At 46.2% G+C, this 14,118-nt stretch overlaps 1 protein-coding gene across 1 annotated transcript in view; it reads left to right on the top strand.

The window, feature by feature from the left end:
* Positions 1 to 14,118, top strand: part of POU6F2 (POU class 6 homeobox 2) — a 452,738-nt gene that overhangs the window by 436,763 nt on the left and 1,857 nt on the right. Inside the window, 2 exon segments of the mRNA XM_032643090.1 lie at positions 2,537 to 2,705; positions 11,842 to 12,010. Coding sequence (XP_032498981.1) covers positions 2,537 to 2,705; positions 11,842 to 12,010 — 338 coding nt within the window.

Raw genomic sequence — 14,118 nt, forward strand, 5'->3', positions numbered from 1 at the left:
TCAGTTGTAGATTATGTGCTCAGCAGACTGGCTAATTACTTTAGGCAGATGCTTGATGCATATTAAATTGGGTTCCATGTCAATGACAACTGTCTTCAGTTCACAGTCTTTGCACAGTGGAGTAATAATAAGGCTGTTCACTTGAGATGCAAGTGCAGACAGTTCTGGAGCGGGACACCCTGGCATCCTGGAAAGAGCCCTGCACTGTGAGGCGGGAGCCTGGATCCTAACGTTCAGCAGACCCGTGGCCTAGGGACAACCATTTACTTCCTGTAATCACGCCAAGTGTCTCTGCCACATAGAGATACCACGTGAATGGGAGAAGCAAAAGCATCACCACGGGGAACCAGAGGGGAAATAGCTCCTGAAGCACATTTCCAAAGTAGCACTTGACTAACAATTGTTTGAAAGTAAGATGTTAATTGATGGTTAAAAACACTTTAGGGAATTAGAAAGACTGACAAGCCCAGGTGTTGGTTGCCGATGTGAGCGACTGGAATTCTCATACGTTGCTGGTGAGACTGTCAAAGGCTACCACCACTTTGGACATCAGCTTGGTAGTTTCTTTCAAAAGGTAAATAGGCATTTATGTATGACCCAGTCATTTCCACAATTCCACTCCTAGGTATTTACATATAAGAAATGAAAACACGAGGTACACACACAGAGACTTGTACATCAATGTTTATCACAGTTTTCTTCATAACAGCACCAAACTGGAAATAACCCAAATGTCCATCAACAGATGAATGGATAAACAATCTGTGGCATAGGTATACATACAGGTATACGCTATATATAGTATCAGCAATAAAAAGGAATGAGCTACTGATACATGCAACAAAACAGGCGAATCTCAAAAAACGGTATCTGAGCAAAAGAAGCCAGATGCAGAAAGAGGACATGCCATACAATTCCATTTTTAGAGCCATGCCAAATGGGTCCATTACGGCAGAAAGCCAGGAGGTGAGGGAAAATTGATCGCAAAGGGGCTTAAGGAATTTCATAGAATGATAGGAAGGTTCTGTATCTTGATTACGTGGTGGTTTCACAGACATATACATTCGACAAAACTCATCAAATGTTTGCATTAAATGGGTGTATTGTATTATGTGTAAATTATATCTCGGTAAAGTTGAATGAGAAATTGAACACACACTGGGAAAGCAGGGACAAGTGTGAAGTTGAAACCTCCCGGGCTGACTCTTAGATCCCGAGGAGGTGGTCAAAGGTCAGTGCCTGATTTTGTGTAGTTGTGGCTCTTCCACCAAAGTTCAGGGCTTGGCCTGATTCTGCCCCCAGTCTGACTTCCTTTTGTAAAAAACCTTTTATAAAGACCTTCCTACACCTCTGGGAGTGTGATGATGGCTATGAAAGCACCTTTGTAAAGTACTCTGTCCAACCAACAAAGGTGGCCACTGCTGAGGCCACCTCTGCACCTGTGCTGGGTCCTGGGCTGCCCTTTGTGTCAGCTTCCTAGAGGGTCAATACATGGGTGGAGACCCCTCCCGGGCATCTAAGTGGACCCGGCACCTGCAAGCGTTTCCCTTTTCTCTCTTCTTCCTCCCCTCAGCTGAGCTTCTCAGCTCTCAGAACAACAGCACTTTGATGACCTGTAAAGGAGTCATGAGCACATGGACATAAAGACCACCTTCCTTACGGCATACAGAATTTTTCAAAAAGTGAATTCTTTCTTGAGGCGCTATGACTAAGAGCTCAAGCCCTGGGGTCAGACTTCACGGGCCCAGAGACCAGATCCTCCCCACCTGCCAAAGGAACTGACCGAATCCTTTAAACTCTCTGTGCCTCAGCTTCCTTGTTGGTAAAAAAGGGGTCAAAATCATACCCATTTCTCAGGCTGACGTAGGAGTGAAATGAGAGGGCATAAAAGTCCCGAACAAAGTGCTGGCACAGAGTAAGACAGTGACAACAGAGAGCTACAAATATTAATCAGTACTTTTGTCCTGACTGCCCCAATTTCTTTCTTAATTTCCAAAGGATCTTAGCATTTTTTCCGACTCCACAGTAATACACCCAGACTCTTCGGTCTGGGAGAGCAGGAAGTTCCCATATACACTCAGGAAATTGGAACTTTCCTAAAAACACCAGTTACCTAAGACAAAATGGCTGAGCACAGCCTGCCTTTGATATCGCGGTTTGCATTCCGAGTTGATGGTAGGTGTTATATTTTATCTATACGTTCTGGAGAAGCCTGTCAAGTGCCTGTCAATTGCATGAACAGGCAGAAAGAGTCCTATGGCACACCGCGGTCAGGAAATGTAGAAAATTGGGTGCTCCAGCAAGCTAAGTAAGAAATTAATAATATATTTAGAATTACTAATAAAATGCCTGTCAAGACAGCAGCAACATATTATATACAAAAAAAAAAAAATCCTCCCTGTTGTGTAGGGTGTGCACTCTTCCAGAGAAGCATATATTCTTGGAAATGATTCAACCCCAGATGACACTTCTGTTCCCTGGCATTTCCCTCCTAGTTTTTCATGCCTTTGTGTATTTTTTGCATCCCCAATTGTAGCTCCACCAGCCCTCCCAGACATCGGTGGGTCAAGCAGCCTCCCAAAGCAGCCTTCTGCACCTGGCTCACAGTCAAGCAGCCATGTCTCAGAGCCCCGCCCGGCAGCCTTCCTCTGCTTCCTCCTCATCTTCCTCCTCCTCGGCTTTGAGCGTGGGCCAGTTAGTCAGCAGTAAGTATCCTTCCTGGCTCCGTTAAGCCATGGTGGCCTTCTCATTGCCTAATTGCAATGTCTCTCTCTCTCTCTCTCCTCCCACCCGACCCGTGCATCCCTACATCCCTTCCTCCCTCCCTCTCTTTCTGCTTCTTTCAAGTTGAACAGGAATTTCCTGGCCCTACTGGGCCAGTATCCGGATGAGGTCCGTGCCCAGGGCCAGATGGTTCCTTGGAGAAGCAGGACCCCCGACCCCCTCAAATGTGTACGTGGAGGGGCCGTTTCCACCTCAGGCGCCTTCTGAGAGTCAGTCCGGCCACTTCAGAAGCGAGAAACTGACCAGCTTTCAGGGCACGAGCCACAGAGCTCAGAACTGAGATAGCCAGCAGCTGGCACGGCAGGTCAGGCTGCCTTTCTGTGTGTGTGAGGTCCCCTGCCATTCCATTTGCGGGTGTCAGAGGATATAAGAGAGAGCACCTGTGGGCGGGGAGGGGGGAATGTGCGCCATGAGCCGCCTCCAGTGGTGCAAGGGGAAGCTGCATGGGCGGAATCCAGTGAGAAACCTCTGAACAACCGTTCACAAAAGAACCGAAGGCTGCAAGTCGGCTTCCCTGAGCGGGCGGCGCATACACATTTTAGAAATGGTATTTGGCCCTAGATGAAGACAGCATATGTATCACATGCAAATAGAAACACATAGAGATGAACGTGACAGTGGTCTAATTTAATGTTGTTCACCTTTAGTGCAATTTTTACTTATATATAAAAATGACAGAGTATGTGCATAGATTATAATTCTCCAGGCACCAGATATCCAACAGTTACGGGTTTAAAGGCTAAAGCACTGCAGAGGCATCTGTGCCATAAAACAAGGACACGTGTAAGTATCTGTGTTTGGTCAGGTGTCATGAATGACCTGTTATAACAGGAACAGTAGGGACTCTCCATATCATTGGGCAAGTCTGGAAATGCAAGGCAAACTGGAGGGTCGCTGTGTCTTCCCCTGACAAGCGACACCCCCGCCAAAAATATATATGTACATATATACGTGTGCGTACATATATGTGTGCATATATACATAGATATTCAATTATATGGATAACTCAGGCAAGAAAGATGCTTGTAGAATGGAGAAGAAAATGAGAGATTATGGAAAGATTAAAATGCCCAAGTACTTCAGTACACTAGCCTGGATGTTCTTGATTTTAAAAATGGGTCAAGGGGCTTCCCTGGTGGCGCAGTGGTTGAGAGTCCGCCTGCCGATGCAGGGGACACGGGTTCGTGCCCCGGTCTGGGAAGATCCCACATGCCGCGGAGCGGCTGGGCCCGTGAGCCATGGCCGCTGAGCCTGCGCGTCCGGAGCCTGTCCTCCGCAACGGGAGAGGCCACAACAGTGAGAGGCCCGCGTAACGCATAAAAAAAAAAAAAAAAAAAAAAAATGGGTCAATACCAAACAGAGTTTCAGGATTTGATGGAGTTTGCCATCAACCTGTTATTTTAAGTTGTTTAGATATATAGCTCCTCTCATTTGGGCCAAAAAAGTCTAGTCTTACTCGAATAAACTCATAAAAAATTAATTTAATTATAACCAGATTTTTTTCCCCAACAAAGAAACTCCTCATAGGGTTGTTGTGAGAAGAGATTCAAACTTTGTTCCAATTTGCTCTTCTGCAAAAGCTTCTGTAGAACACTCTATTTCTAAATAGCAGCGAGGTCATATATTTACAATAGACTGTTAAGCTTTGGTCCTGAAAGAAAAGGAACGGATATCAAACATCTTATAGAGAAGAAATAAATTAAATATGAAATGTTTAAATATGAAAAATACAAAATACCCCATGAATACAGTATTTTACGCAAGGTAAACACTCAATACATTTTGGATGGACAGAGAGGTGAATGAACGGATAGACGGACAGACAGACGGATGGATGGCGGTGGATTCTATCTTGCCATTTGTCTCAAGCTGGGCAGGAAAGGACTAGCCTTTTCCAGAGCTACTTAATGGGCCAAATGAAAGTTCAGTTGCACAGTGGCCAGTGGGATATCTAGGTTCTACGTGCAGAATGAGTGAACCTTGCACATTGCATATCCTTGATGAGAAATATACAGAACTGGGGAAAAGAGACTCCTTTACCACATGCACTTGAAGCAAGAAACTGCAAACTCATACGCAGAAGCTGAAAGAGGAGCCTTCTCTGGCAGATACGAGAGGGTCCAGGAGTACCACTGCCGGGCGTCGCACTTTGCACAAACCCATTGCTGGGCTTACAACTGCTACAGATTTTGAGCATGTTGTTTAGTTAATTCCCTTCTGTCTCAAGACCCTACTAGAGAATGAATAGCACCTGGAGCATTTTCTGATGCTGATTACCATGCCCTCAACAAACCTCTGTTTAAGCCTCCTTTTGCAAAGTAGGGTTTTCAAAGCACTTTCACTGTTTTTCTGATTTGAATACTCACAACAAGGTAATATAAATTCTCATTTTCAGATATTGAAGCTGGCATCAAATAGATCCTGAAGAGTACAACCCATCTCAACCATCTTATGTCAGAGAGGCCAGATTCAGTCTTAGTTGAGAGACAGTGTGTGATCAATCTCCTGGGTGACAAAGCCAGAAGGATAACCCAGACATCCGGACTCAATGGGTCATACACGTTCTACACAGCACCGCTGCCTTAAAAGACAGGGTGCTTTCGCATAAATTTTATCCAGTGCGATTTGAACGATAAACTCTATCAAATCACCTAAATATTCTTGAAATAATTTTTAAATGTCTGAAGCCACGTCTTACAATTAAAGCACAAGCTTTTTCTCTGAGCCAATATGAGAAAAACTAGACATCTTGCATATTTTGAAATTTATATTCAAGCATGAACTACGCATTTAAAATTACTTTTTTCTGAGATTAAACTTTACCAAATTTGCAAATAAGCTAATGTAGGGAGACCCGACCCCATACTTCAGATGGAGTTGATACACGGATTAAATTACCGGAGGGAAAAGCGTGTTTTAGTCAGAGAATGTCAACTTAAAAAATAAGCTTTTTGAGCACCATGTATATGCAGGCACAGGGATAGATATTAAGAAAGCAGAAATGAGCTAGATGTGGTCCCTGCCCGGGCGGAGGTCATGAACTGATAACAAAGAAACACAGTTACAATAAAGGGAAACAAATGCTATGGTCAATGTACCAATAAAGACTGGCAATACAGGAGAGAGTGAACTCAGTTTTGGAGATTGAGACAGAACAGAAGGACTGGCTGGAGTAAATAATCCTTGAATTAAGTGGGATGGTGAATGGGTCAGCAAATCCCTCCACTAGGCCAAGGCCGTAGTTCAAAACAGGTCAAAATGGATTTGAACCTGCGGTCAAAACCTTGGTGAATGGACCCTCACAGGTCATGGACAAGGTTGCCCAGTGCTGGGCCATCTGCCATTGCTCCAGATCAACTGGAGTGGGTGGATCGTCCATAACCTGCCCTACTCCAGGCAAAAGAACACAGGGTTAACACCAAATAGGCACACTCCTTAAGACGTCTGCACATCTGTTCACAGCACCTGCACAGCCTGCCCTGTGTCAAACCTTGCTTGGTCTCCTCAGTCACCAGGGCTAACTGTAGTTTCCATAGCAGGGCTTTTGGAAAGCCTAGAAGAGTCAAACAAAAAGCAAAGTCCCAAATTGACTTAAGATTTACACAGTTACTGTTTAAAAACAGGTGGGTGTGGGACTTTTTTATTCTTTGATGGATTTGGTTTGGTTTGGTTTTTCAGGACACTTTTTTTTTTAACCCCTGGCCTGTAAACTTAATTCTTAGACAGCAAAGGGACTGAGAGTTAATATTAGAAAAACCCAAACTATAAAGTGAACATAAAGATGCCTGGTGATAGCTTATGGCACAGTGGAACCCCTGATTCACTTGATCAGTTTCACACCATTTTCCACAACTCAATGAAGTCACCGTATTGCGAGCAAGCTGTTCTCCCAAATTGCATTGCACGTTCCCAAATGGTTTCTTATTTCTCAGAAATATTTGGTAAATATGCCCATTATTTGCTGTGAGAGAAGCACTAAAAAGCAGATGGATGTTCAGAAGGCAGTTAAGTCATACTTGGCACCTTCTTTATAGATGCGTGTTTCTCCTGTAACAGTCCCACAAGCAGAGGTTGTAGAAGAAAGATGTGGATGGCAACTGTTCGACCCATTTAGCAAAACCCCTTGCACTGACATCCAGGTGAGCAGTTGAAAGGAGCTAAATTTTAAAAATTAAACAAAACAAATATCTGTCCTGGTCCATCCTGAGTGCTCAATTCAGTATGGGCCCAGTGACCACGCAACCAGATTCTACAGAACGGGTTTGTGTTCACGCAACTTGCGTTTAGCTCCCAAAGAACTCTTTTATTTTTCAGCCCATGCATTCCAGATTTGATTTGGGAAAAAAGTCATCATTATACTTATGAATCACTGCCAACATTCAATGCCAGTGTATTATAAATCTCCAGGCCAGTCAATCCCTATGTAGGCTGATCTTCTGGCTCCTTTAGCAAGGCTCAGATTCAGGGAGAACTGTGGAAGTCGTTGCTTCCTGACTTTGTACTTAACATACTGGGCCGACTTAATCTGGAGCAAACTTCTATAAGAGGTGCACTTCTTCCTCAGTGCAGAGAAGTCCCAGACTGGGTTTCCCTAGAGCTGGTTAAAGATGCTGGATCCACCTTGTGGGGGATCTGAGGGTTCCCTCTGAAGTCCCCATCAAGGTGGCCTGAGATTCATCCTTAAAATGAACCCAACCTCCCCAGAGCCAGAAGGAATGACATGATGGAAATAGGAAAAGCATATAACCCTTAATGAAGGGGAACTGTCCAACAGTGGAGAAGAAAACCTCAAGAGTTTAAGACAGAAACTTTGACACCAAAAAAAAAAAAGCATTCGTTTTTTTGTTAATTCGAGACATCTTACAGACACCATCTAAGGCGTTCTCCCAATGTGGGAAGACATGTCCCACATGTTGTAATCAGGGTAAGACTAATATTTGTCCATGGTTGGACCCCTTCTTTGGATGTGGAGACTTCTGTAGTCCTGGGATCCATGGAAGGAAGCCATAATAATACATGGCGCCGTCTGGTTTTTATGGATGAGAACAATAATATAAAGAAAGCCAAGCAGCTCGTCTCCAGCGATCAACAAATTGCACAAACAATGAGACACTGGTTTCCTCTCCCCAGGCCTTTGTCCAATAGACTGTCACCCTGTCTAAATTTCACCAGAATTCCTAACTTATCAGCTCTAGAAGTAGAACCAGGAAGAAGACAAGAGTGGGAAATGTGCGAGAGGAGAAAGAAGGAATTCAGCTTCCTGGTGTGATGACTGTTTGGGGCCTCACAGAAGTCCAAGGGCTCAGGGGGCAAGGCTCCCACCTCTCTGAGCTTCAGAGTAAAACTGTTGATGATCCGCACAGCTGCTCAGGGCAAGGGGATAAGAGACCATAGGTTTCTTTTTGACTCTGGTTATTATCAGCAATCTGGCCATTATCAGCAATCTGGCCAAAAGCCACTTGCGCGATCACACACAATGGATTTAGTCGCTGGTCTCAAGGAACGAGGAAGGAGATAAACAAAGGCAGCAGAAGGCAAGGCAGAAACTAGAATAGACTTACACAGAATTGTATCCCAGGCATAAACCTGCCCCGTGCTGCACTGCCAACTCTGGTGGCAGCACAGACCCTGGGACTGGAGCAGACCTTGAAGATCCTTCCAGATCACCTGAATCCTTCAGTTGATTCCTGTTGATCTAGAGATGGGACTAATGGAAGGCAACAGATTTACTTCCCACAGGAGCTACTTAGCTTGGCTCAGAGAAAAAAATCTCCCCCCCCAACTCCAGACTCCAACGGCCACCCCAGCCCACTGGTCCCAGTTGTTTGCCACTTGCCATAAACGGTGAGGCCAGGGGTGGAGAAAGGCAAGGAGGGGCACCTGCCCAGCAGTCTTTCTGGCCCATCATCTTACCCAAGGTGGTAGAGCAAGTTCTCTGTGTAGTGGAACCTGGTGAATAATGATGGTAAAGGGTCGAGTGCAGGCAGGTAAAGGGTCGACATGCAGAGGATGCCACACCCAGACTCGGTCAGGCCAGAGCCGCAGCGAAAGCCTCTGTCTGCGGGATCAGTGGGTCCTCTGCCTCAGGATCGCCTGTGGTACTTGTTAAAAATGCACATCCAGCGTCCCATCAGGTGACTCCTAGACCTACCTAATTAAAAATACCACTGTCCTAAAAGCCATACCGTTACAAGGAAAGTCTCCGGCTTCCCTCAGTTTTGAACCTCCACTGCTCACGTTTGCAAGGCCATGAGTTCCTCTTCCTTCTCTCTTGGAGAGAGGCCAGGCCCCATTCCCTATGCTGTGCTATACCAAGTGTCCCTCTGTGTTCTACACCAGACCTTCTCAACTCGTAGTTTATTATTGCCTCCCCGCCCTACGAGGAGCCCATTTAGACTATCCTATTCTCGCTGCCCCCCTTCCACTATGAAATGTTAATATCACAGGGATACCGCACATCGGTTCTGTTTATGTACCTCGGTCCTGGGGGACCACATCCAGAACCAACTTCCGCCCCCTTGGGAATGCGTGCTGTAAACGCAGGGTCACCACACAGGTTCAGCAAGGCCGCAGGTCCGGGGAGGGCTGGGGAGTAGGAACTGAAGGGGCGGCCTGGACCAGTGCCAGCTGACTGACTGCTCCCAAGGGCAGATGCGGACCTGGTGCCACCAAAGCTTCTAACATTTCAGAAGAACATGACAAATTTAAATTTTTCTTTAGAAATCTCCCAGTGTTTACTGTTGGCCAGAAATTCCCCCAAATTGTACACGCTCGAAAAGCTGAGTTTTATTTGCAAGCTGCTCATTTGCAACTTCTGCTCTAGGAATTTTTTTTTTTTTTTTTTTGCGGTACGCGGGCCTCTCACTGTTGTGGCCTCTCCCGTTGCGGAGCACAGGCTCCGGACGCGCAGGCTCAGCGGCCATGGCTCACGGGCCCAACCGCTCTGCGGCATGTGGGATCCTCCCGGACCGGGGCACGAACCCGTGTCCCCTGCATCGGCAGGCGGACTCTCAACCACTGCGCCACCAGGGAAGCCCCTGCTCTAGGAATTTTTAAACGAAGAAACGGAGGAGGGGCTCAAAGCTGCTGTGTGCGTGGATGGGACCTCCCGGAATCCTGAGCAAACCCTCCAAGCTGCTCCACGCTGGCGGGAATTAAGATCCAGAGGGCAGCTCCCACCAGGCACAACCCAAACAAGTCTGTTAATCAAATGAGGCCGGCCTTCCCGGGTGAAGTTGGGGAGAAAAAGCAGGGTTTTAATTAATCTCAACAGCCAAATTAGTTTTATTGTCACCCTCTGCCCCCGTCCATGGACATAGATTCTCAATGTCCTAAACTGAAATATTCACCACTCCCAGCATGGGCTCCCCCTCGCCCCCTACCAGGCCCCCCGCCCGCAGGCCTCCACCACGCTCTGCCCCTCCCCTGCATCTGTGCCCGTCTGCACCCTGCTCCCACTGACCAGAATATTCTCTGAAAGCTGCTCACTGGGTAAGACCCAGATGCATCCTCCCTCCTGTCACCGCTCCCTTCTCTGTAAATTCCAGTGTGGGTGCGACATTACTACTCCTTGACTATAGCAACCTGGTGTTTTTCTCTGTTTCTCATTCCTAAAGTTGAGCCCCAAATCCCTGTAGACAGCAAACTCCACAGAGGCTGGAACTGCCCCTTCTCTTTCTCTTGTTCCTTCTCTCCACTCATTAGGGCTCCTAGGAGTCACTTAAGAAATACTCAGAGACTAACTGCAGTTATTATACCACTTTCTACCCATCTTTCCTCCATGAAATTATGCTTCATGATGTGTAAAAATTCTACAGGACTTTGTTTTTATTGAAAAGATACGGGTACAGCATACACCTCCATGGCTGATTCTGTCGACAGAGTCCATTTCCCCTATAATGAGAGAATCTATACAGGAAGCTCCAAGGCCCCTCGCCACAGATATTAACATCTTTATTTAAAAGTCCTTGAAAAATTGGTCCTTGGGGTACCAATGTGTTTCTTTTCATGATAACAGGAGTTTCTATAGCTTGAAGCCCAGAAGACTAATATGGTCCGCCCCAGTTCCTTAGACAAGTCCTGTAATTGACTGAAATTGTTGGGTGATTGTGCAGAAAGAGGAAGAGAGAAACTTTTCACCTAAGTCCGGGGAGTGAGGTGAAGAACAATAGAGTCAGCTTGCAGGGAGAATGGCTTCGCTCCAGGCAGGATGGAACAGTCTTTTGAAATCTTCCACCATCCTCAAACCATGCTGTCTCCAGCTTGGTGTGTGCTTTCATTTATCCAGAGATCAGTAGCCGGAGGTGGCGGAGGGGGGGGGGGGGGTCGGGGGAGGGGGATAGTTTCATTCTCCAGCTGTTGTGTCATTTCCCTTGATAAGTCCTAAATTGACCGAGTTATGTGGCACCAAAGGAGCCTTACTGCAGTAGGCATTTTTTATTCTGTGCCCTTTCAGGGGACAAAGGTGTCTGTGTCAGGAGATTGCTATGCGGGGTGGGGGGAGACTATAAGCATGCTCTTCTGAGGGGCTAATGTGAACATAATAAATTAGGCAACATTACCATCTGTTAGCCTGGCTGCAGCGGTGATCAGGTACAGGAAAATACAAAATACTATTTTTTTTCAAGGGCAATTCTTAGCACTAAAGTGTCCAGCTAAGACATTTCAAATGGAAAGCTTTCCATCTTTATATTTTTACATGATATCTGAACATATTTATGGGCAAAATGGAGTCGCATCCCCCCATAGCTGGTGCCCCCCTGCCCTGGCTGCTGTCCGTTAAGCAGTAAGGAGCTCGCTCTTGCATTGTGGAAGTGGCAGGGTAGGCTTGCCGTGGTTTTATCTGGGACAGGACTGCCTTGAAGGATGATTTGTGCAGGTGGAATGAGTTGAGGATCGGGGCTTGAGTGCCTCAGCTGGCAGACAAAGAACGTCCTGCGGTGTGGCTTCCCACCGCTCTGCTGTTAGGAACCGAGCCACTTCCTCCTCGGCCGTCAGCGCGTAGCACTGAGACGTGCGTTGACACATTGATCCTATTTTTTGCAAACGTCTCCACAGATCCTCAGACGGCAGCGGGTGAGGTGGATGGGGTTAATCTGGAGGAGATCCGAGAATTTGCCAAAGCTTTTAAAATCCGGCGCCTGTCCCTTGGCCTGACCCAGACTCAGGTGGGCCAGGCTCTCAGTGCCACAGAGGGCCCCGCGTACAGCCAGTCGGCCATCTGCAGGTAACCCGTGCCCACGCGCTGTCACCCCTCCTGGCTGGCCCGGGCCTCGTCTGTCCTCTCGGCTCAGCTTTTCTTCTTCGGGTGGGCCGAGCTGGAGGGGTGGAGTGTGGGAACGGAGTCTGGGGTAACTGTGTGTTGGGATTGGTGATATTGACGGAAGTGGAGTTGCTAAAGCAGACTTGGGGGCCTGGCTTGATAACTCCTGTCAACTCACAAAGAACTTCCAAGGCGGTTTCATTGGAAATACACAGCTTCCCCCCACCGGGGGGCCAGAGGCTTCTGAACCCACCGTCCTACGCAGCTGAGATCCACTGTCTCCTGTCTGTGGATTGATGTCGTGAAGCTGCCAGTCCCAGGTGGTGTTAATGCTCCCACCATTTCTGCTCAGGGATGGCTATCCGGATTTTCCAAGAAAACACACCTTAAAAAAAACATATATTAACCATCCTGTGACCACAAAGGAATTTTTAACCTTGCCTTGCCAGACACAAGTCTAAAAGCACATTTTTAAAAAAGAAGCAGCTGCTTTCCATAGCTCAGAAAAGGGTAGTGAGGGTTTGGCCTAACCTCACCCTATCCTTCCCAAAATTAAGTACATAAATGACAGAAGCCAGCCTTGGCTGTGTTTGAGTTGATCTGGGTCAAGCCGCCAGAAGCAGACCCTGCGCATGCATGTGTGTGTTGCACTAATCCCATGTTTATGCATGAGGTGACAGAGGCACTTCGGTAAGAGCTTTTTCCTCTTGGGCAATGTCTTATGAGTCCTCCTACGTCAGGAAAAGCCAAGAAACCAACTCTAAACTCATTTGAGTGGATTTTGTTCTTGGTGATCCATGAAATGCTGTCTTTTTATCTGCTCTTTATACTTTTAATGTATTCCCCAAAGGACAGAAGTGTACTTTTCCTGCAGTTTAAGACTAAGGTTATAAATAACATCAGTATGGGGTAGGAGCTTACAGCTCACATTTTGCTCAATGATTTTCCATAAAACCCATTGATTGTTGTTAAATACAAAAAGCGCCGTAGGATCCTCTCACTTCTCTGGCCTCCCCTACTGTTTTTTCTTATAAGATACCTCCCTGTAGAAAATAACCTTTATTCAGTCTATACAAGAATACTACTGCTGGGAAATTTGTTTCAAGGCTTGTATATGTTATTCCAGACAACATGTACCGAAGCATCAGCACTAACAAGCAGCATCAAATGATATGAACACCGTTGCTCCCTGTTGGGAAACATTAACTTTGTTTCATCTCAACAGCCTTGGGATAAAGGCACGCCACAGGTTTTGAGGTTGTTGCCCATGTGCTGTCGTTGCTGAAGTCCTCTTTGGCTTTATTTCTTAGTCCTAAAGTGTGATCTCCTTTAAGTGCTGTCTAAGGTTTTCACTAACACACATAATGTTTCTTGGGCATTCCCAATCAAATATGTTGATTTCTAAAATCTTCCCCTGGGGAAGCCAAAAACGCTATGGCCGAAATGAAAAGCAACTTTGGGAATTCACTGTCTAATAGAAGACGGCAGATGCCTTGACTTTTCGGCCTCTCTCTAACTTCTAGTGTTTCAGCGGGGTAGTTTTCGGAGCTAACTACGAACAACAAAAAAAATGGAAGTCTTGAAAGAGACCAAGATCTGACAGTGGAACCAGTCCAGTTAATTTACATGGTGGTGAAGGATCTGCATTTGCACACGCTCTGGTGTCCCTCCTCCCTTATGAGTTGCAGTGACTCGAGGTGCTTTAGCAAGTGCGTCTGCATCAGAGACACAGAGGAAGCACACAGCAATACACTGGACATCCCTATCACAAGCTCTGTCCCCCATGCCATGGTGCTGTAAAGCCTGTTGTCATGCTACCAAGACTTCAGCTTTGGGGCTTTTATAATGAATGATGGTAAATGAACACAACAATGAAGGCTTTAGGGGAGCCTGCCATAAGTGAGCAGCTCATTAAATGGCATTAAATAATTCCTTTTATATTGAAAGCAAAATGTGCTTCTTTCCTCTTTGACCAGCTGAAAGTTGGGGTTTTAAAAAAATAAATAAATAACTCCTTGAACTATACATGGAAGGGAATGCTATCGGAATCCCATTAAAATTTGATACTATTG

Source organism: Phocoena sinus, chromosome 9 (assembly GCF_008692025.1).
Source record: "Phocoena sinus isolate mPhoSin1 chromosome 9, mPhoSin1.pri, whole genome shotgun sequence".
Lineage (NCBI taxonomy): Eukaryota > Metazoa > Chordata > Mammalia > Artiodactyla > Phocoenidae > Phocoena > Phocoena sinus.